Source organism: Cystoisospora suis (assembly GCF_002600585.1).
Source record: "Cystoisospora suis strain Wien I chromosome Unknown contig_378, whole genome shotgun sequence".
NCBI lineage: Eukaryota > Apicomplexa > Conoidasida > Eucoccidiorida > Sarcocystidae > Cystoisospora > Cystoisospora suis.
The window spans coordinates 10851-34243 of NW_027153179.1; the positions used below are offsets into that span (position 1 = coordinate 10851).

Genomic DNA, 23393 nt, shown 5'->3' on the forward strand with positions numbered 1-23393 from the left:
ATGAATAAGAATGAGAAAACTGCCTCTCTTTTGTGAGCACGTGAAGAACAGGGTGTCATGACATAGTGAGAGACTCGCACAGAGAACAAGGGGCGGAAGTTCCCTTCTCGGAAGCCGACTGAAGAGAAAACAAGAGAAATGCTTTCGGGTGGAGGAGCGACGGTATGCCCTCAGCAGGGACACCACGTGGCAGCCGAGACTTCTCCAAGAGCATAAGGGTGATGCGAGCTAATAGCTTTTCTTCAAAAGAGTAGTTGACAAAAACAAGCTCAAGAAACTGGAGAAAGTACAGGATGATCAGGTAGTTTCTGCTCTTAAGAAAAAGGAGAAGGCCCCGGCTCCCGCTCGAAACAAAAGTAGGGGAGTAAAGGCGTGACCGAACAACCCCTCACCAGCTCTTTTTTTTTTCCACTGGTGATAGCCCCCACTCTGAAAAAAGACGGAAGGGGTGAATAGACTCAGCATCTTACTGTAGAGACGCTAAAAAGGGAGACTCGGGAGAGAAAAGCGCCACGGCACAAACCAAAACGAGCGACCACCACAGGTCAAGAAAGAAGAGAACGAGCTTCCTGTGGGTGACAAGGGAGACGTAAGCGAGCACAGGTCGCAGGCGTGAAACAAGCAAATTTCTGAAACAACCTTGCCAGTCCGATCAAAGCAACTAAGGACCGGTACGCCCACACGGTGCCAGTTACTGCCGGTATTCCGGCCTGAGAATAATAAACTTCTGCTTCTCTCCTACCGACTCCACCCTGCAAATCGCATGGACGATTTTCTGGAAGAAAAGGGGGAAACATCGCATCACTCCAGCAACCACCCTCTCAGAAACGAGACAGGCGCGCGCGTTCAAGAACACAGTCTTTCCCGACCACCCTACATTCACTGGCTTGACGTCCCGGTCATGTCTTATAGACCGGTGATGCGGCCTCCGTGCGACTACACAAGTATCAACAGCTTCCACAGGCATGGCATTTGGCTCATGCTTGAAGAGGAGTTATGTACGTGTTCCACGCGTAACACAAATAACACCACGAATCGGCGCCTATCGCAATCCGTCTCTGGGGAAAGCAACGCTAGCAATTTATCCATATATATGGCATCACAGCTCGCTTCGAGTCAGCTGTCTCCTTGTAATGACGCTATGATTGCTTCAATGAGCCAACTGTGTAGTGGGTACTGATATGAATCAAATGTGACTGCAAATGACAAACCTTTCTATTCTAGCTCACGCGCCCACACTTCCTTCGCATGAGTTCTTCCCAAGCCATCATCAGAAAGCACATCACGAGAACGTCATTGCATCGCGAGTCTGAGAAGTGCACGGCTGTTTAGGGCGCGTGTGGTCCGAAGCGATTTACTCACTTGTATGCGCTTGAACTCGTCGTTGTTTTCCTTGACTTTGAAAACGGTCATGAAGTTCTGAAAGACACAGAGGTCCGTCCACAGCAATCAACACAAGAGGATAGATGCATGCTTACGCGCTCACACACAGCGCTACCGCCACCGCTGAGTGCCGCGCACGGAAAGGGGAGAACAAGCGCGTCTAACTGCTTGTATCCTATGCGCATGCCAGAGGGACGCGCATGCGACTCAGGATTGACAGCATCGCCTTCTCTTCTTGCCCCCATCTCCTAACATGTCCTCAAAGAACTCCGGAGCTACCTGGCAAAGACACTGTAACCATAGCAGGCCTTGTAACAGATAGCTTCTTTCCTCAAGTGATCTCCGTCATACTGCACTACGCAGGAAACGCCGAGGAAAACTCTGCCCTGATTGCGTGCTGTCTTCATTTACCTTGACTGTCATTCTGCCCATGTTCTGCTGCATGACGCGAATGATACGACTCTTCAAATCTCCTTCAGCCGGCGCCGCCTTGCTACCACCCCCTGTACTGGGGCCGCCCTGTGCCCCGGATCCCGCTGAGCTCCGTGCTCCGGGGCCAGATGCAGACGAAGATGAACTGCTCACAGCTGTCGGTGCAGAGGAGGATGAGCTTCCCCCTGCAGTTGTCTCTGTCGTTCCACTGGAAGCTGACGCAGCACCCGCACCACCACCGCTGCCTTCACCTTCTTCACCCTGAAGAAGCAGGAAAGAATGAAAGACTACGGAAAGTGACCGAGTCAGCCCTGGTGAAAGGAGATAACAGTGCTTTCACGCTAGCATTCAGGGAACCCTTAAGGAAAGGACCCGCTGTCACGCTAATCACTCAGATCATGACGAACAGCTCCAGATCGGGACACAGGCATTCATTCTCTTGTCTGGACAGGTTTTCCAAGGAGAGGCAACGAAGGAAGTACACCATACCGTTTGTTCACTCTCTCTATGGGTACAGGAGTTCTTCCCGTCTTCACCGAGGGCCTAGTAATGACCGTCCAACTATTGCTTGGCAATAAAGAAAGCACGGATGCACGTAATTTTTCCATACTGCATATGGGCGAGTTTATATGCAAGCCAAGATGTGGGGGAGCAGAGAGTAGGCCTTCCGCACTGGCTGGCGTACTAGTTCGATGTGCGGACAACGGAAATCAAAGTCGTGAGCCTGTGCAGCGCACCGGTTAACTTAAGGGACCAAAAGAGAACAAGAGAAAGCGCAGAGGAAAAAAGCTTTGGCATCTGCTAAAAGAAGGAACGGGTGCAGCCACCCCTCCCCCTTGTGCTAAATGCGTACGAGGCCTCAAACACGCTTGAGATCAAGTATCTCAGGCGTCGATTCAGAAAGCCAGGCACCAGCGCAAAAACGCACATGCATATATACGGGTTTCATGCACCTAGTGGTACGTCTTTTCTCGTCTAGGCACACCGTCGAGCATTTACCCAGAGAAGCGTTCTGACCTGGCATCTTCACCCGTAGTCTAGCGCACTGGCACCGCTGAACACTTGCGGACAAGGGGCCCGCCCACAGAGCGATACCAGCTCACTTTACGCTAAGGCGGAGGAGACATCGCCTGCTCCGGTGGAGTCATACATATGAGACAGACACAGATACACTGGGGACCAGGCGTTCTTTTCTCGGCTGTGTGAAGATCAAACCCGCTTACTTGTTCATGGCCACACTGTGCAGTCCGGGAAAAAAGCTAACCGACACTCTTACCTCGTTATCGTCATCGGACTCGTACTGGTGTAGCTCATCATCTGCTTCGTCGTCCTTGGCTTTATCTAGGAGCGTCTTCATTTTCTGTAGATACAGCCGCCATCAGCTTGCCCGTTGAATCGACACATGTACTTTTCGGGGCTGTACCTCTAACACTACTCATAGGCCCACGCAATCCCTCTCGAGAACTATGCAAGTGTATGCGCGCAGTTTGAGAAGTAGCGAAGTCGACTAAAAACGCCAGGTGCCGCTTAGCGGTTGCTGATGGTCCCTTACGCAGAAAGTCGACTGATGCGAGACTTCCATAACATCCTTGGTCAACATCCTCTTAGGATTCTGCCCAAGTTTCGATCTGAAACCTCCACAACGAGGTATACAAATATAGATGTCTTTACATATATACAAGAGCCTGTACCTATGTCTTTGATACGTAACTGTGTTCACTGAACAAGGGACGCCAAGCTGACCTGTCCGTAGTTTGTAAGATCTGCACCATCAGCGCTGCCTCCTGCGTCTTCCTCATCGCTCCCTCCTCCCACCAGCTCTTCCGCACCCGCAGCCCCCCCAGCTCCGAAAAGATCTCCGTCTTCTCCTCCCTGTTGCTTTTGCTCTGCGGCCACGTCGTCTTCGTCATCACTTCGCTCACCCTCCTCGAAATCCCAGTCCACTTCGGCTTGCCGTAGCGACGTGACGCTTAGAGCTCTGCGGAAGTTGTAGCAAGCAATAACAACGAACTCCCCCTGAGAAAGCCTTTGCGCTTTACTCCCATATATAGACTCCCGCAACGAAAGATACACCCAAGCCATCAAGACTGTGAAGGTACAGAACAGAAAGCACACGATACACAAATGCCTAGTCGAAAACAAGAGGGGACAACCCCAGTGCGCGCAAAATAATAGCTTGGCGTGCTTCGCCTAAGGAACACCTTCGAGACAGAAACGCCAACTCCCAAGCGCACAGTACGTGAGAATCGAGAGGGAGCTTTAGGAGACGACCCGAGTAGAAAAGATGACCTACTAGCTCACAGATTCTCTCAGAAAATGAGAGAAAAGGAAAGGGCACCAAGAGAGTGAACCAGACAAGGGCGCGGCGCATCTCTCCCGTTAGTCGGCTATCGTGAATGGGATCGCCACAGCGACAACCGCGAAGAGAAAAAACGCACCGCACGCTGCACCCTACCCTAGAGAAGAAAAGCAAGCAGGCTTACGAGTCAATGTACTCATTTAGTTTCTGCTGATTTTTCTGTCGAAGACGCTTCATGCGTTTTTCCTTTTGTCTGAAGGAAGCATGCAGCCAACGCGAACTGACTTCGCAACTTACAAAAGAGGAAACGCAGCCCTGGGGGGAAGGTGTGCTGTACCCTCCTTGCATCGACACACCTCCATGCAGATGTGCATAACAGCTTCCAGAGAAAAACCTTGTTAGTGCACTATAGAGCTGATATATCTACATCACGCGCACACCTGTTTTCTTGCCGTTCTCCACAGCCATTGAACAAGTAGGTGTATGCATGCGGGAAACTCACCAGTTAGCTCTTACGCACGCATGTCCTCTGTGCTACGAGAAGACGGTAGGCAGCACCGACAAATGACATATATGAATCTACATTCCTTCCGCTAAGAAACTGTAAAACCATCTCTGCGATATAGCAAGTACGGGGGCTACGACGTATACACACGTAGACCAATCGGCCAGATACTCTCTCGCAAGGGACATGCACATGGTCATAGTGTGCGATGAGTTTCCCGAACCGTTTCAGATCGTATACGGCGTAGCTCGTACACGACGCGCTGACTCCATTGTCGGAGGCTGCCAGTCACACAACTTCCTAGCTGATCGCCTCTGTCAGCATCGACTGCCGAAGCACCGCCGCTTTTTCCATCACGAATGAGCGCGACGGCTGGAGGCTCTTGACGATTCCACACACGCACACATGATACCTTCACGCACGTAGTAAGTGAGACTGCCTGTGTAGGCGAGATGCCTTGACGGGCCACAAGCATTCCACATCAGCAGCTGATGCTTCGATGCGCCCACCTGCGCAGGCCCAAATCGTCGTTGTCCCGCTCCCCGGCTTTGTTGTCGGCCGATCCACTCGGTTTTTGCTTGGAGGTGGCACTTGTGTTTTCTTCGTCACTTTCCGCGCCGCCTCCACGGCGCAGTTGTTCTACACGGGCAGCAAGCGCTGCATCACGAGCTGCTTTCACACGGGTCTGGAACGGAACGGAAGCATACCACTCGGAAATACTCATGCAGACAACAGCTAGCCAGTAACACATACCACAGGAACGTATTGCACACGACGTAAGCCACATCCCTACATCTACACTACATGCTCAAAGGAGTGTACGGACAAAATGACAGAACAGTCCTTTCACTCAGGGCAGATACACTACTAGACATGATAAAGAACCTGCAGGTTTACCTCTCTTTCCGCGTCGTCAGCTGTCACTCGAGCTTGCATGTCACCCTTGGCCACGACGGTACGTTCGAAGTTGACCCAGCCACTGATAGGGAGAATTTCCACGAACTCCTGATTTTTGGGAAAGAAGACAAAACAACGAGATCAAAGGAGCGAAGGAAGTCTGGCAGGGCGCATGGCGGATACCTTCACTACGTACCCTAACATACCAATCAGTAGTACCCCCCCCTCGAAGCACGACAAGTCATCTCTGCTGTCAACCCGATATAGACGTCGCATGCGTCTGAAAGAGAACCGAGGACAGTACCGAAATCCACACAGCTCACACGAGTGTCACTGCTCTGCACGCTTCAACAAGCTCACAGAAGAAAAGCGAAAGGCAAAACAAAGACAGAGAGAAACACAAGTCCCACAACACCAGCTCAAAGAAAACGACCACAATCACATACGAGGCGACATACCTGCATGTGTCCCTGCCTACATGACGAGTAATACACCTCGTTTTTGAGAGTATCAGAGGCGGGAAACACAAAGAGATATGCCAGACACAAATAGGAAGGAAACGGCGGCTCGACCGAAATAGGGAGCTTCTCTGGAGCAGCATGTTCACCAAGAAAAGTACCAGCTAGGATCGAGAGAAATCTCCTATGAGGAAGCCATTTCCTCTGTGCATGCCAGAACTCAGACTTACTCACAGGTATGTCTTTCACCACAACCTCGGAACACATACGGCCACGTGTGCCATGGCATCCATGCCCGCGCCGGCCCATGCGAGATCACTCACCGGCCGCCGGGGCAGGTGCTCACAAGAAAGGCTTTATGTCGCTCTTCTTTTCTCGCTGGAACGCACAACACTGTATTCCACTTGATATGAAGAGTTCCTGTACAATGCCTCGGTGTCTATATTAGCACACAGAACAACTGCGCGAACGCAAGGACTAGAGCAGTCTCACCTTGCCCTGGACAAGAAGAAAGAAACAATCTGTGTTGACATCGGAGGGCTTTGACACAAAAACTTTCGCCATTTTACGTGGTCTAGGACCGTCCTCAGGCTTGTCTTCCCCTCCGGTCGCTGAGTTTCCCGAAGCCTCTTCCGCGATATCCGAGGAATCCCGAAGACGCCAAGGCGCCGCACTCTTTCCTTCCGTCAGCAGACGAGTGTTGTTCTCTTCTCCCGGTGGCATCTGAAAGAAAGACGAAGGAAGACTCGGGGGACAAAGTAAAGAAAACCCTTACAGTTTGCTGTGTTTATGAACAGTTGTTGGAGAAAATACAACGAAGACTAGTCCAGAGAGGGACTGGAACCACGTCGGCAGACGCACACTAGCGCCAGACGGCTTGTGCACAGCGGCGTACTCCACGCCAAACAGAACGATTTAGTCTGATAAGAAAATGAGGAGGAAGGTCTCAGATCCGACGGGCGGGTATTTGGGACCGCCGCCAACTCATACAAAGGAAAGGAACTCACAAAAAGCTAGCAAAAGAAATTACACCTGATTTCTCCTCTCAGGAGGACACATGTAGACAATGAATCGCACTCACACTCAAGGACAGCGGAATATAAAGAAACCTGGAAAACCGCGATCACGAACGTTCTCGAAAACTCAGCGAACACAGCGGGGCAACGCTTCATACACCGAGAAATGTCAGCTGATTTCATAATGACCTTCAGGTATCCAGACAGTGGTTCACTTCAAGTTAACACCTGTGCATACGAAGCCAGCCCAGTCTTCCTGGCAGTGACAGCCGATAGGACCAGGAGGAACAAGAAGTGGTAGAATGGGGAAGAACGGGACCATCAAAGGAGAGCTACTCCCAAGCCAGCGTCTACACGCACTTTACCGCTGTAGACACGTCCACTGAATGAGGTGTTCCTACCACCGGGATATCTTTTTGTATGGAAAGAGGTGTCTGAAGAGCGGAAAGCAGCTCCGGGATTCGAGCAATCAAGAGAGGCCGCCGGTTTAGCCCGCTGACCCGTAGCCGATTTCGAGACTCAGCAGCTGAACACAGGAGACCCGTACACGCGAAAAGATACCTGCAGCTTCCCGGGGCTGGTCGGAGATACTAGGAAGGCTAATCTTCTTGAAACACAGTTTTCTTCTTCGCTTTGTTTCCCCTCCGACAAAGAGCTGACGAAGACTCCTCCAGCAAATGACATAACAGTACGGTGAGAACAGCAACGTCAGAAGAGACGTGGGCTTTAGCTCCTTCTGTACGGGCTACGATTGTTTCATCACCGAAATTTTCTACACACATGAAACACGTGGACATATGCGGTCTCTATATGCCTTGGGCACGTAGCAAAACGAAGAGGCTGACGACTATCGGAACAGCACAGAGAGATACTCCATCACAAGTTACTTCCTTGTTCACTGTCGTTCATCGTAATGAAATGATATGTGGTGCCTGCAGATGCGCATCGGTTGAGTAACCCGAAGACAACGCCGTAGACACGATGACGGTGATGACCAACAAAAGATGACCGCTACGCATTCACCTGTTGCCGAACAGACGTTCAAGATTGTGATCGAGAGCACTGCAATCTGCAGAAGCACTCAAAAAAACATGCATAATGAGCACACTCCGGTGTTCCTTTGTCTGAAAGGAAAAAGGCCAGATAGAGTCTTACCGCCATCAGAAACAAGACGGTCAACTTGTTCGTCGAAGGAAGCTTCCCTGGATGACGCGACGGGTCCTTTGATACTTGGCAGCGTCGACCTCGCGAGATGTCCTGGGGCAGAGCCCTATTAAAAAAGAAGAAAACAAAAGAACCAGAAGACCTCTAACCACCCAATAATCATGCGGAGTATACTGAAGCACGCAGACAGCTGCTCAGTGTGCGAAGTGACTGCAAGAAGGAAAGAGACGGACGCGTGTTCTGGAGGACAAGACAGCTAGGAAAGCCGAGAATTGAAGTCAGTAGCACTGAGCTTCCCGACAGCGCCAGATCAGCTTCTGATGCAGGACTCACGGTGACCAACACCATGTCTTCTCGCACCATCGGGAGATCTTCGTGCAATCGGATTCAGAGAACACCCAAGCCTCGGGGACAGATGAACACTCCCCCACATCGGAATACTTGGCAATCACAGGCACGGTCAGCCCCACAGGAGGACCGGCTGGAAGTTGCAGGCGCTGTTGGAGCAGGGGGCAGCAATTCAGAAGCCTGACTATGCTGATTAGCCCCAGTTACAGACAGTTGCAGTGATTCTGAAAACACATCGCGTCATGTCGGTATCCTACGATGCACATGGCTAACGGAAGAGATGAACGAGAAAGACAGCAGGCTTCGTCTTCGCTGAATATCCTTTCTACGTCTGAATTATATCATCTCCTTCAAAACAATAGTCACCACCTCCATTTGCCCTAGTAGACTGGCAACAAATGTAACGAAATGGCAGAGCGCATACAGACAGTTTGAAGTATGATAGGTGGCACCGTTGACACAGACCCTCTCCGATGTACTCCGCCGACAACTGTGGAAATTCTCCATGCTGCCCGGTCCTCCGTGGGACTCTCCCGCTGGTCTTTGAGTCACAATCAACAGTCGTAAAAGAAAAAAGAGCAGAAAATACACACTGATAAAAAGATAAGCTACCACCCAAGTGTAGATACACAGTCCAGTTTTGTGTCACGCAGAGTGTGAGCAGTTCGTATTTTCCCGGCCAGATACAGATTTCCAGGGCGTTGGCCCCGCCTCCCTTCCCCTACGGGAAAACAGCCGTACACGGACCTGCAGAGTGAATTCACATGTATGTGTATTCCCTTATATACACCTAAATACGGCCCTGCAATAGGCGTCAGCGGAAAGTGTACCCAGGCGACAGCAGGTAAAAGAGGCAAGGCTCCTGATGAAGATTCTCCTCGACAGACAAAACGCCCACCTGCGCTACTTGTTGATTTGGTGGGACTGGCCGAATACTCCGCGAAGAGGCCGCAGGCCCTGGTGGATTCCTTAATCCAGAAAGACCCTGTTGTGTCGAGCTCGACTGGGGTTCATCACCAGTGGGACGGGATTGAGTCGACTCTGTGGCGGGCGATCGCCGAGGTATACGCGGCGTGGGACCGAGAGGGCCCCCGCCGGGGCTAGGACGGGTTGACCGGAGCATGTTGGTCGAGGTAGAGGAAAAAATCAAACCAAAACAAAGAGGAAGACGGGAAGAAAAAAAAAGAGAGAGGCCCTGGGGAGTGCTGGAATCAATTCGCAGAACAGAAGACGTTTGTAGGAAACTGTGGTAATCTTGCTAGCGACCTCGTTCTTAGGATGGAAAGGGGCTGAGTTTGGAGTGGTGTACTTTTAGGCTCCCGTACCCAATAGGAACATGTGAGCGGGCCTAGTGGTCCTACAAGACAAGATTGCTCTGCTGTGCGAGGTGGTTCTGAAGCAGGACAGGCCGACAATGAGTGTGGGGATGAACAAGGGAAAGACTGAGCTGTCTACCACCTTAGACCCAAGTCAGGAGCGGAGGCCTCTTTTCTGGTCTGAAAAACAGCCGCCGCCCAGGAAGACAGCTTCCAGAGGCGCAGGCACGACAATCCCCTGATAGTCGCAAAGAACCTCACGATAAAGACGACGAGGAATTTGGAAGAGGAAAGTCGCAACTGTGTTGTGCATACGGACCACACGAGAAAACGAATACAGGGTAGGGCCCCCGTGTAACGGATACCTAACCGCGCAGCTCCCGACTGCTTGAAGAATACGGACGCACGAGCAAGGCCTGTCGAACAGGCACCTCGCAGCAGACGAAGTAATACTATGACCGGACGAGAGAGAACACGGGGTACTGTAAACTGGACAAAAAAGCTCCGGCTATGAGCGCATGCAGAAAGAAAACGTCGGACGATGAATCCTTTCCCAAGGGAAGTGACTCCGCGGGCTTACTCCAGACGAAAACCTTCGCTGGAGAAAATCACACAGAGAAAGGACAGGTAACCGACATTTGAACTAGGCGATCAAAAGTCGCTTCACCGAGACCCCAGACTGATTCCAAGAGCTGGGATTGGCCCAGCCGCGGAAGACACATCTCGAAGGTTCAAACTTCTGGAGTGATAACGGACGGGTCTTTGGGGCACCCCGAGTGTGCACATTCACTCCTGATGGCCCTTATCACGATGCTTAACTTCCTTCAGCTAGGCTTTGTCGTATTTCCATGAGGAGAGAAGCGCATCGACATCTCCGTGGCACTGCTGCTGCACGTCGACGGCGGGTTGGAATGTGCGAGCTTCTTTTGGCTCTCCCGATTGTCTGGAGTACTGCATGCATCGCGAATGGAGGGCGGGAGCGCCCGCAGCCTTCTGGATCGACTATCTCCGAAGAGTGCCCGTCCACTCTATGCTTCCAGGTCTCCTACACCGACGTCAACCATTTCTCTACCCGACCACGGGACGTAGAGTAGTCGCGTCCTAAGTGGCTTTTTCCAGCGGAAACATGTGATTCAGTTCATCTTATGTGAATACTCGTATCTGGCTGCCATACAGGGACTACAATACGCCTCGAAACCACTTGTAAGTGTATCTCCGAACAGCGACGAGGAGTCGACTCGTTCCCTAACGGAAACGAAGAGTCGGAGCCTGGCACCGAGTCTCTGGTGCATTCGGCTGCAAGAGAGAAAACGAAGCTAGTTCGTTCTGTGGGCCGTCGGGTGTGTCCGCAGCCCCGGCCTTTCAGCTCTCCAGTGACTTGCGCTTTTCCATCCCGGACTCCGTAGGCTTTACCGGCTTTCTCGCATCACATCAGAGACTTCCCTTGCTCCGGCTCACTATAAGGAGCATTTGACTACAGCTCTCGCTCCTTCGGGTGTTTCAACTGTCTTCTGAAAGTACCGCAGTTGGCCCCTGGAGTTCACAGTACCCTTGAGCTGGTACTACATCCCGACAGAGGAGGCAGTGCCACTGGAAACATGCTTCAAGGTGTGCGGTGGGCTAGTTTCGGTGGAGAAGAACGAGCTCCAACTCTTGGGGAAGCTCTTCTGTTTCCGCCTCGGCATCTGGCTTTCGAAGCACTTTGCACACCCACTCTCTGAACCAGCACACCCAAGGATGCAGCTAGTCACTGTTCGTCCCCCCTGACGTGGAGGCGGCTCCGGACAATGCTTCCGGCAGAACAGTCTTCGATCCGATGCAACTTTGTTGCTCAAGTGTCTTCTCAAACACTCCACTTGAACCTGTCTTCGTCTCCCTCTTCTCTCTCTCCGTATAGGCCAAGCTCACACTTTTGTCCATGATTCTCTTTCTTGGTAAGCTTGCGCCTTCCACCGAAGCGTGGCAGTCCTCTCTCGGATACATCCAACAGGCTCGCACTATAAGGACCCCAGGGCGTTTTCATTTGCCAAGGATTTGACAGAAGCAGTGTTGTTACCTCCTCCGCAGTACCATCGTAAAGATGCCACTCTTCTTTCCGTTTCCTTCCAGTCTACCCTCCTCCCGCGTTTTGTCCTCGTCATTCAAAGGGACACTTCTCTTAGCTGCGGTCAGTAGTCTCTTATACTCACCATCGTTCGGCTTCGCTTCTCTGTCGTATTCCTTAGTGCCCATTTCTCCTCTCATTTTGCTTGGCCTTGTCGAACTCCCCTTCCCCCCGTTTTTCTGCTCCGAGGAAACATTACACGACGTGCCATTCCTACCCAGCTTCGGCGTGCGTTCGGCGCAGGCCTACGCAACCGGGGACAGGGGAGGATGGAATACCATGTCTGTCCTTGCTGATCAAGGACCGCAGGAGACCACTCAAGAAAAAGATATTGCCGTCTCTGGGTAAGCTCGGTCGGTGCCACTCAACATAGGTAGATGTACTGTATGTGTCTCTCCGATCCGACGTAACTAATGGGTACCATCCTTTAACCAAGTACATGTTCTTAGTGCAGTATCTGACGTACTTCGCCTCTCGAAGTGGCTCCGTCGTGCGACCGTCGCCAGATTCCCTTCTGGGTTAAGGAGACAGACATAGGTGTTTCATCTTCACTGAGATTACAACCAAGGTCCTCGCACACTCTCTTTGCCTTGGCTGAGCTCTCGTACACCGTAGTTTTTTTTCTTATCTCTCATTTTACTCGTCTACCTGCCGACCTACAGTCTGTATGTGCAGCGTCGGTGCTAGACGTACTCATCAAGACTAAGCTTTATGGACGCAACGGTTGTGTGGCACTTCGTTTACTGACGTCCGTACAACAAGACGTAGCTGCTCTTTGGATGGCCGGTGTATGTTTAAGGAGTTCCCCCTCCGTTCATCCGCGCAGACGGTAGTGATTTTCGTACTAGCTCTGCTAGGCCAGTGTTCTGTTGGGCAGGGCTACTCGCCGCTGCTGAACTATGAGCATGGGCCAGAGCTACGGGAAAGGGAACAGACGCTCTTGTGTCATCTTCTTTTCTACCCTCTTGGGGTTCTCAGGGAAGAGGGAATCCTGTGCACCCTCTTGGAGTCGAGTTTAGGCTTTTTTCCTCGCTTTGGGCTACAGAACTTCTTCTTCGGTGGAGGGGGTAGGAGCTCTCCGGCGAACACTGGGAACAAAACAGAGGACCACAACGCTGCGATGAAGACTTACACAGTACGTTGGAATAAGCAGTCGCAAGCCATGCCTGCCGCCAAGGGAGCTTCTCTCAGTTCGTATGTCGTGTTTGTAGACCCGGATGCACGTGGTACGAAGAGAGAATTGCGCGCGCTCCGTCCGTCTGTCTTCATAGGCGTGTACTGGAGCAGATATACCTGTTTGTTCAGCGACCTAGTAAGGTGGACTACGCGCCGTTTGCACGTGCGGCGGCACTTTATTCATCATGAATCCACAGATCATTTGAGTGCGCCACCATACCCAGGTTTGCTAAGTGTGAAGGCAGAAGAGAGGGACGTGAATAGAGCCCCCAAGAGCCAGATGACCGATACGAGCAACCACGAAAGCCAGCCTACACTGTTTTAGTGGTCCTCTCGCTCGGGCACTTCCCGGGAAGCAGTCGACGGTCCGTATGCGTGCAGCGGTATGAGTGATGCGGCATCGATTGTCAAAACAACGCGGACAGCTGCACATATCTGCCAGTTATTCTACAAATGTGTGCCCTGACAATGGCTCGTAAGTCATCTTCTATATACCGTGCTAGGCCCGCCACGCTCGACAACTCTTTTGCAGACACTCCGGAGAGGATGTATGTATATATCTTTCTCGCGGACTTTGACACCACTTTTGCTTTGGCGGTTTCTATTTTCTCTACTTGTGGAACGGTTGTGCTAATCGATTCAACTGTATAAGGACGTCCCAGGGTGACACGCAGACCTTGTTGTCCGTCTTCCTAACCTGTTGCCCTTGCGGCCACAGACAAGGGAAGCGAGTGCCGCAAAGCGCCGTACATCTCTGTACTCGTGCAAAGTACCTCGTGTGTCTTCAAAGACATCTATTGAGTGTTAGGCAAATGCAGCTTTCCTGTCAGTGTGTGAGCCTCTGTTTTGCGCCTCCTAGCTGACGTCGGAGAAGGAGCGGGCTGCCATCCGCGACCGTCGCCGAAGCTTCAAAGGTAGGAACCTTGTGTAAGACTGTTGTCCCATGCTATCAGTGTCCAGCTAGTACATTTCCGTTGTAAGGAGTAGGCAAACTCTGTCCAGCCTAAGCAATATAGCCGATGGTGTCCTCTCCGAGTCAGCAGACAGTGGGAGGACGATCGTTACGTCACGGAGAATCATATTTAGTACAGTGTTGAGAACACGTTAGTTTTCCCAGATACCACTCTTTGTCCGGGCCAAACTCAGAGAACAGACTGGCTTCTTTCTTCTAGCCCCAGTCCTCCCTCAACAAGCCGCCAACAGCTTCGAGATCGAACTCTTCATTCTGGACATAGCCAGCTGCGTGTATTTGTGGGTTGCGCATGCGCACGTGTTAACATAGTCATACCAATCAAGCGATACGCCGGCCCGCCTTGGACGTGTCCGAGTCCGACTGCCACAGAAACGCACACACTCTGTTCGAATCACCCTGGTGGAAGGAGGTCGGGGGATTCAGCTTATTAGACAGATATGCTAGTGTCTTCGGCGTATATGGCAGCGTGGAGGGGCAAAAGAGCCGCATCAGGGCCGATAGTTCAGTTGGATAGAATGCCCGGCTACGGACCGGGTGGTCGTGGGTTCGAATCCTGCTCGGCCTAGGACTTTGTAAATGCCGGAGCAATGGTTTAATTTCTCCGAAAGAGTCTTCGGTTCCGATGTGTCTTTTCTGGAAGCTCTTGGGTAGTGTACCTACTGCTTCGAGCCAAGTGCTCCCTCATTCGCCTTACAATGTCCAGTGCTGACAGAAAACTCACTCGTTCCGGTATCGTATCAGCGCTAGAGACTCACAAGAAATCTGCGTAGCAGCCTGCGAGGAAAAGAGTTTTCTCACCGCACTCCAGTGGGCGTTAGATATCTGTTGTGTGTCTCCGTTAGCGCCTGCGGCAAAACAATACACACGCCGGGCTCCTTACAAGCGTATTCAGGCAGCGCGTATATCCTCGATGAAGGAGTGACCTGGGCACGCTCCGAAACTACACATTATTGTGGCGGCGCAGCATTGTCCCTCTACGCTGTTCTAGCTAAGAACGAGAGCTCGCTGAAGCCCGTTATCGCTTAGCTGGGAGAACCCTCGGTTTTGTGTGTCCGACAATACTTTCACCAGGTCTAGGCGCGCATACGGTAGGTACAACCTGTTTTCGTACCTTTGGTGTCTTCTTTTTTTACCCTTAGGAGATCCGACGCTGCCCTGTTTGAACGATACCCTGCGGCGGGCCGCGCTTGGCTCAGCGCGGTACGCGGAGCTAGTAAGGAAAAACGGACAGCACACAAATGGTGCAGAAGTGCCGGAAGAACCCTTCCTCACCCCTGTCTGGATGATGCGACAAGCAGGGAGATACTTACCAGAGTTCCGGGAGCTGCGAAAGCAGCACGGTTTCCTTGAGGTAAGGACGAGAAGCTGGATTTGTTGGTGTTCCTCGTCCAACTGAGCGAGTCGATATCTCGACCAGATACGGTCACAGCACGTCAGCGTGCGTGGACAGTTACAATGCTTTAGCTATCTGAAATTCTCTCAGGACACAGCCAGGAGTACACCGTCTCCCCCCGTTTACCTTGTTTTCATTGCGGTTCACTCTATATGCTATTCTGTGCGCACGTGTATTCATCCTCTACACGTATTTCTGTCCGCCTTTGTGTGTGAAGTAGAAGAAAGAAACGCTTGGCGATGGCGCGCCAGGTCAAACCAGAGCATCGCTCGGACCGGCATTTCTCTTGTGGAGGACGCTCGTCCTCTCTGAGACAAGGCACCGACAGAAACACTGAGGGACCTCCAGAAGAAGCGTCCCACGCGAAAAGCACGGCTCTCCATCTCACTTCGACTGGATGGTCGCCCGGGACAATATCTGTCTTTCGAAACACCAGCTTGCACGGCAATTTGGTAACGGCATTACTGTTCGGCTAGCGCTTATACAGGGTTTGCTGCTGCTGTCTCTCACCAGGAAAGGTCATGGACTGGCGTGCAGTCGTTGCTTCTCGGACGTTTGCTCACGCTAATCCGTGCAGGTCTGTCGCGACCCCCTGTTGGCTGCCGAATTGACACTGCAACCCTATCGACGCTTTCCTCAGCTAGATGCCGTGATAATATTCAGCGACATCCTCGTCATACCAGAGGTAAGGACTTCTGGAAGACTTCTGATCCATTTCTTCGCGCATTGTCATTCACGTCCAAGCTGCGCGTCGAGTGAATCTCGGTGTCACTGTGAACTCCAAATCCAGCGGCTTCCGCCATGCGTGTGCTGGAGCACTCTGCTGCTGCACTGGTCTGGATTTTGCCAGTCCGCAGTTTTTGCTGCGAGCAACATGTAGCCGCGTCCGACCTCCTATGCTCGGGTGTGGGCCGCGCAGTTCGAGCATTGGACACTCTGGGGGCAGTTCACACGTGGAACTTTGCAAACTAACAGACATCAGTATATCTCGCCATGCATTGGATGAAGATCAAAAAGAACGAGTGCGCCGGTTCGTGACAGTCACCGACCGTGTACGGACACGTTTGTGTACTCGTGTAATCCATGTATGAGCCTGTCCGGAGGCTTCTCATCCCGCTGTAGGGCGTGAGGAAAACTATGCGATGCCTCACCGGAGAAGGCGACTTCTGTTTGAAGAGTACCGGAAGCGCGTAATGCTTCCAGTTGTATAACAACTTACATCAGTATAAATTAACGCAGGGAAGTACCCCCTGTGGCCGTCGCCCACCCTCGACACGGTACAGAAACATATCTTCACGTACGCCGACCCTTTCTGTGTATCTAGAGTGTGTACGCGGCCCACCAAAACAGTCTCACGCTTCGACATTTACGCGTGAAGTGATACGAAGCGCCAGGGCTGCGGTCCCGAATTGAAGAATGTGCTTGATGCAGGCGATGGGTATGAAGCTCACGATGGAGGAAGGTGTAGGACCGCAGTTTTCGTGGCGCATTGAATCTCCCGCTGACGTGGAGAAACTCGACCTGCAGCCTGATGTGGAAAAGACTCTTGGTAGGACAAACGAGTGAACGTACGCGTGTCTGCTTGTACGCGTGCGACTGTATGGCTATGGGTGACGTGGGAATGGATGGACGAGCAGGGGGTACACGCCGGTCATTGAATGAAGCATTGGAGCTGATGCTGTTCCGGCACCGTGGTCTCCTCGGATTTGTCATGTTGTCCAGTGAACAATACCTGTCTCCGGATCTACCGTGTCCAGTCCGCCTCACGCCTACCTGGCTACAAGCATTGCGATGTAACTGTTTCCAGTAGAAGTGGCTGTTCTCCGCGTAGTGCCACGTAGTAGGAGTCCCCTTGCAGCATTCGTCCCCAGAAGTATTCACCAATTTTCCATTCCGTTTTCTGAGCTATTTCACCGGGGGGTTCCGTGTACTCTGCTCTTCTACATTCTCCCCGGTTGTTTGACTCTAACTGGCAGGCCTTCTTATTCTGTTCTGCTCCCTGACGGTCAAGCTTGGAGCGTACAGTAACCGGTCTGCTGCGACGCTGCGGAGCAGACGGTTCTTTTTGTGGCCTTCTGTACTGTGTTTAGCTGATAGTTTCGAAATACACCGAGATAGCGATGTGCACAGAAGTGTCCGCTGCGCGCCTGGGGGAATGCGTCGCCAGTGATAGCCTGGCGTCTTCGTCTGCTTTGTCACGTTTACAGCCTATAACCTGAGACCTGGTCTAAACATACATACGGGTCCTCGAACCGACAAGAAGATGCGCTTATGATGACGTCCTACATACGTATGTTGTGATGCTCTCTGATTGTTGGTTGGGCTGGTTTGCAGGCTACGTCTTCGACGCAGTCCACACGACCTCTGAACGCCTGCAGAGGGCGATCCCGCTCATCGGTTTTTGCGGAGCTCCTCTAACCCTCCTCAGCTACATGGTGGAAGGAGGGGGGAGTAAAACCTGGAGAAAAGCGAAAGCCTTCTTCTACGAAAACTTGGAGACCACTCGCAGGTTGCTAGCTGCGATTGCCGATGTGTCAGTCGAGTATCTTGTACGGCAGGCAGATGCAGGGGCTCAAGTACTACAGGTAATCTCCGGGTGTCTCGGCATTTGATTGGCGGATGAGTAGCTGAGAATTTCGTGGTGCAGGCGTCTTCTCTCTAGCATTTATCTGCACGCCGTGCAGTGCACGTACCCAGGCACATCGTGTGTACTTTCGTTCGTATCAGTATATGTACCGTCAGTCTTTTTGTATCTGTACAAAGGCTGCGGATGGGAAACTAATGAGAACACTCTTCCAGTTTGGTGTACCACGTAGTCAAGGACGTGCTTAGACCCGCCGAGGCGTCGATCTCGGTTCTGCGTGCCCCCATCTCTAGAAGTTGATTGTTTGGCAAGGCACGTTCCCGAAGAAAAGGGGACAAGGTTCTTTCTGTGTATCTCTTTATCTCTATTTGTGGTTTTCTTCGTATCTCGGCAGAGGCTTGTGTAAGTGCAGCTGCCGCCGTGAGGGTGCCAGACACGCCCACTGTGATTACACGCAGGTGTCCGTGTCTCCCTGCCAGTCAGCCTCCCGTCCCTGGCTGTTCTTGCACACGCATCCGTGTTCTCTGCTTCACTGGATAGCGGAGGCTGTTTCCGTGTGACTCCGCTCTGTAGTGAAGCACTGCTCTGGCCCGTGTATTATGCGCTGATGTGTTCCGGGATTAAATCGGCTACGGTGTGAGGACGCATTCTTTTGAGCATTTCTACACTGTCGGATTTTGTTGAGAGCGTCATGCATCTCGTGTGCTGAGTGTGTCAGCTGTGCATAATGATGTACTGGTTTGTATACTCATTTTGCACCACTGTCTTCACGGCCTTGCTGCCAGGGACAGAGGAATCAGTTTTCTTGTTCGTGCGCGTCGCTTTTTTCACGTCGTCAGCACCGTCCGAAGAAATGGGAGTGGCACATTTCGGTTCTGCCTTTCACATGCGGCCAGTCGATGTATGAAATTCGTTACGCAGGTTTTCGACACAAATGCTAGTCAGTTTGCTGCCGACTTTTACGATGAAATTGGCGCCCCGATCCTAGCGTCCATTGCCCAGGTACGAACAGATAGGAGGAGCCGGGGAACAGTTTCGCAGTGGCATGCATTGACGCTGACATGTAGGCCGGGTTGTGAAGCGGCAGTTCTGCTGCTTCTACAGCTCGAGATCCGTCCGGATGACGTGGTGACAAGGGAGGCAGACCGGAGAGGCACGATTCTCCAAGGTCCGCTCCGTATCCGTGTGGCGACTCCACGTCCCTCGGACGGGTGCCGCTCTAATCGGCGCTCCGTAGAGCTTTTCCTGCGTAGCGGCTGCGAGCCTTGGACGCTTTCGCCCTGTACCTTTTTACTTTTGACAGCTCCTGGACACAGGCGAGGCTAGGAGCATTTTGATTTCATAATTGTTTGCAGCGTAAATTACAAGCTATCGTTTCGAGCCGAATTCACGTGCCGCCTGGCAGTCACCAAGCAGTGAGAAGGCGCAGCTTGTGCGCCTCATTCTCAGAGACGGATAGCGCGAACAGGGACACCATCTATTTTGATATCACATGAATGGTGTGCGTCTGCAGAAAGTTAAAAGCCGCAGACCCAACGTGGTAATGATCGCCTTTCCGAAGGACCGGCCATCACGCGTACTCGCGAGCTCCGAGTTCGACGTGATCTCTATTGGGTCTTCCGCAGAAATCAAGGCAATGAAGGAGCGGTTTTCGGGACGTGTTGCATCCGAGAACGCATCAGGGTGCCGTCATGTCCTATCGAGGAACGGGGATTGCAGCGGCGCCTGCACACCCGAAAAAGACCTAACGAACCGGTCCAAGGCACTCCAAGGCAATCTCGATCCGCAGATTCTTTACCTTGACGTGGCGACTATTAAGCGTGAAACGTCTAGAATGGTAAGGGATCCTTTACAGCTGCTTTCTTTCAAAGGTCTCCGTGTCACTTTTTGTGATACGACTGCACCTGCGCCTAAAATATGCATGAGACGCGCTCACACCTGTTTTGATGGTGGTAGCTGGCAATAACGGGGGTATCTTGGCCCAGCTCCACATTTTGAGCCACACCATCACGTGAATGGAAGTCGAGCGACGGTCGGAGGCCTAGTGTTCAGAATGCAGCTCTGCTTCACTGCACCATGTGAGGGGCGGTGCTCGCACGTCAGAATGGATTGGGACAGAAAGTAGAACCTTGGTCTTTCCTGTAGAGACACGAAATCAACTATTCCCAGTATATGCGTGCCATAGAACACTTCTGAACCCATATGTTTCGCGAGGGGGTCGGACCGACGAGTTGCCGACCTTGAGTCTGAAGAAAGTGAGGAGCTCGTTTGGGTACTCGAATGCTCCGGTCCCCTCTGATTTCGGCACAAAGAGAGGACAGGAGTTCTTGCCTCTGACTGCTCCACCCGGCTCCGTGCCGTGTCGCAAAGCCGAATGCCTCTATGCTTGAAGTGAACTAGTGTCCGGTAACAGGCATCGCAGAGGAGGGTATTTGGATTACAAAGCAGTGTGGACCAGCAGCTGCCCAACACATATCGTGCGTCTCACGACTTGCCTGCCCGCTCGCCACCGTTCACCTACAAGACTGCTTCATAAGGGGAAAAGGCGTTGCCTGCGTACTCTACGATAGCAACACGCAAATACCCGGAGTGAGAAATGCACGGTTTGAGACGCGGCTGTAGTGTACTGGTCGTCCGTCCACAAGCATTGCAGGACCTCCTACGCCACTGAAGATCTGGACTATAATCATTGCTTCTGGGGATTCTAAGAGACAACCACGTGTCGACTCTCTACCGTTTGGTTTCACTTCTGCACTTTGCTTTCACATAGAGATATCCATTTCCGAACTTGCCGTAGAGACCATTTCATCATACACGGGTCCGCCAAGATGTACGGCTGTGTACGATTCAGTGCGTTACGTGTTAGGTCTCATGTGCTTCGATTTCAGATTGAGAAGTTTGGAGTAGGAAGGCATATTGCCAACCTCGGGCACGGCATGGAACCCGAGATGAATCCAGAACACGCGAGGGCCTTCATCGAGGCGGTAAAAGATGCTTCTGCTGCGGGGATCGCGAGTCAAATCAGAAAAGGGAAGGCCTCTGGTGATCAACAAAATCTACAAAATTGTGCCAAGAGAGAGTGAAGAGACACTCTCAGTTTCGGCTAGCCCGAAGACGCGACGCACAGCGCTCCTTCGGATGCCCGTCCCTCCACGCTACGTAAAAAGAACAGAAGGCCCGTGGCTTGTGGTAACAGACAATTTCGGGCAGTTGCCGACGGCTGGGTGGGGGCTCCCTGGCCTGTGGCGCGCTCCTCTTCTTTTAGAACGACGCGGGACAACCGCAGGGACACCGCGTGGTGTCACGGTTTTGATGCCGAGTTCATGAGCAATGTCTGGATGTCTCTCTGCATGTACACACATGTGGCTGGTGCTGCCTATTCTCGGCGTCTGAACTACGGATTATCAACGCGCGATCTCACGCCTGTGTGTCGACGGTGCGAACACGTTCCTACTTCCTGCTCGTGAGCAGGCGTGCCTGGAACCAACGTTTTTCGATGTCTTCTGCAGTACTGTGGGACCCCGTAAGTATTCTGGAACGCGTAGCACGGCAACTGTCGGCTTACGCTTCATGTACCCCGATGATTACATGACGACACACCAGTCTTGCAACTTGGGTGCCTGTTGTTCGGGTCCCCAATGGGGTGCTTGGGCACTACTCTGCAGCAGGAAGTGTCGTTTTTACCAGAACCCCGTCTACCAAGATCCTCGCACCCAGTGCCCTGCTGTTCCAGCTTGGTGTATGCGAAACGGCCTCTCACCAGACTTTCAGCTCGTTTGCTGAGATCAACGGCGGCTGCACACCGGTCGCCAGCTCCTTACGAACAACACAGTGGCGCACAGTCCCGCGCTCGGCGCTGCCGTGCATAGGGTCGGCTGCTGGTACTCCAGCCGGGTTGGCTGCCTGTCATTTTGAACTTCAGTGCCTGTCGCTCTATACTGCCTCGGTTCGTTTAGCTGAAGTGATTCGCAGTCAGAACTCTATTCTATTTGCGAGCGATGCAACCACTCGGTGATAGGTCGGGCCACAGGAACCGTCACACCCGGGCGAGTCATGGAGGCTGCCACCCTCTTGCGCAGCTGCCGTACGAAGTAACGGCTAACAGCTTGTGGAACCCGTCCACCTTCGCCCGAAATCTTCACGACGTCACATTCCTTTTTGAACCCCACGGCGGCACACCGGTGAGTCTACGACCAGCGCCCCCACGAACACGTGTTGGGAAGGGGCGAAAGCCCGCTCAATGCATTCGACCCAGCTACAAACGGAGGAACGTCGGTCGCCATCTTACAACCCCCTGCTCCGTTCACGGGAGAAGCCCAGAGCATCTGACTCAACGCTGTCGCTGTGAAGGATGCGCAGCTGGCTTCGGCGGCAGCATACTTCCTCTTTGACCATATATAGATTTTTCCCAGTAACCACCCTGGACTTCCGAAATAGCCCGGCACAGCGTGGTAACGCCAATGCGGAGCACTGCATGCAAAGCACGAGGCCTAATGGGGCGTGCCCTTAGCATTAAGTGCCAGTACTTCCACCCTTAGGCTCGGATTCTCCTTTCCAGGTGGGGCTGCCTCCGGCAACTACGGCTGCCAAGTTTGCGCTACTTCATCGCCTGATCCGCTCTCGCTCGCACTTAATGTTACTGCGCGGGAAAACGAGGGACGAGGCCCCTGGTGCAATAAGAACTGCAGTCTGCGCAACGAAATTAGGCGGACCAAGCGCAACCCCGGCCCCGGGTCTCCTCCCGCGGTGCCATCTCCCTTCAGGCTACTTCGTGTCCCATCCCCCCGCACAAAAAGGGCGTGACACTCGTGACGCCCTGCCCTGCATGAGTACAATGGCAAAACCTCAGCACAGTTCACTCTGACCGCACCTTGCAAGCCCGTAGGAGTTCCTGAGTTGTGGGACTGAGAACAGGAGGACTCCTGCAACAAGATGCCAGCTGCACACGCACGTGCTGCTGCAGGAAACCGTCCTCAGATGCCCGGCACGCGAACCCCCAATTCAAAAAAAAATCCACTACCAAGCTCCGAAACTAACGGAAATCCCCCAGGTGTTGCTTGCGTGAAAGTGGTCTTATAGTAGGTGGTATGGGACGTGTCCGGTGAAAGGACACGGAAGGCGCCGCGTCTCGGCAACAGCCGGGCACGGGGTGCCAGGACCGTGGGTTAACCATCGGTCCCCGCCGGTCCGGGGTCTACGGCATGGCCGGACCGGTGGTTTTCCGGTGGTCGCATCGTTCCTCACGTAGGAACCGACACTGGGGAGAGGTAACGACACTGAGATTGAATACGGCTACGAAAAAAAAGAACGTGACCTGTGACGTGCCAGTCTGGCGTCTCACTAGA

General features: G+C 52.6%; 2 protein-coding genes across 2 annotated transcripts; one reads left to right on the forward strand and one right to left on the reverse strand.

The window, feature by feature from the left end:
• Positions 1 to 316: 316 nt before the first annotated feature.
• On the reverse strand, positions 317 to 10642 carry CSUI_000960 (uncharacterized protein). The gene is made up of 12 exons (XM_068061166.1): positions 9401 to 10642; positions 8146 to 8260; positions 7356 to 7516; positions 6467 to 6697; positions 5517 to 5624; positions 5129 to 5304; positions 4299 to 4367; positions 3559 to 3793; positions 3092 to 3175; positions 1795 to 2076; positions 1363 to 1419; positions 317 to 775 (listed from the first exon to the last, which is right to left on the reverse strand). Exons 1-12 carry the CDS (start codon positions 9623 to 9625, stop codon positions 692 to 694), a joined length of 1827 nt encoding a protein of 608 aa, XP_067926851.1. The 5' UTR covers positions 9626 to 10642; the 3' UTR covers positions 317 to 691.
• CSUI_000961 (uroporphyrinogen decarboxylase) lies at positions 10419 to 21644 on the forward strand. The gene is made up of 10 exons (XM_068061167.1): positions 10419 to 12266; positions 12901 to 13057; positions 13958 to 14012; positions 15211 to 15422; positions 16042 to 16149; positions 16896 to 17026; positions 17799 to 18049; positions 18970 to 19050; positions 19562 to 19885; positions 20937 to 21644. Exons 1-7 carry the CDS (start codon positions 11899 to 11901, stop codon positions 17830 to 17832), a joined length of 1065 nt encoding a protein of 354 aa, XP_067926852.1. The 5' UTR covers positions 10419 to 11898; the 3' UTR covers positions 17833 to 18049; positions 18970 to 19050; positions 19562 to 19885; positions 20937 to 21644.
• The last annotated feature ends 1749 nt before the right edge of the window (positions 21645 to 23393 follow it).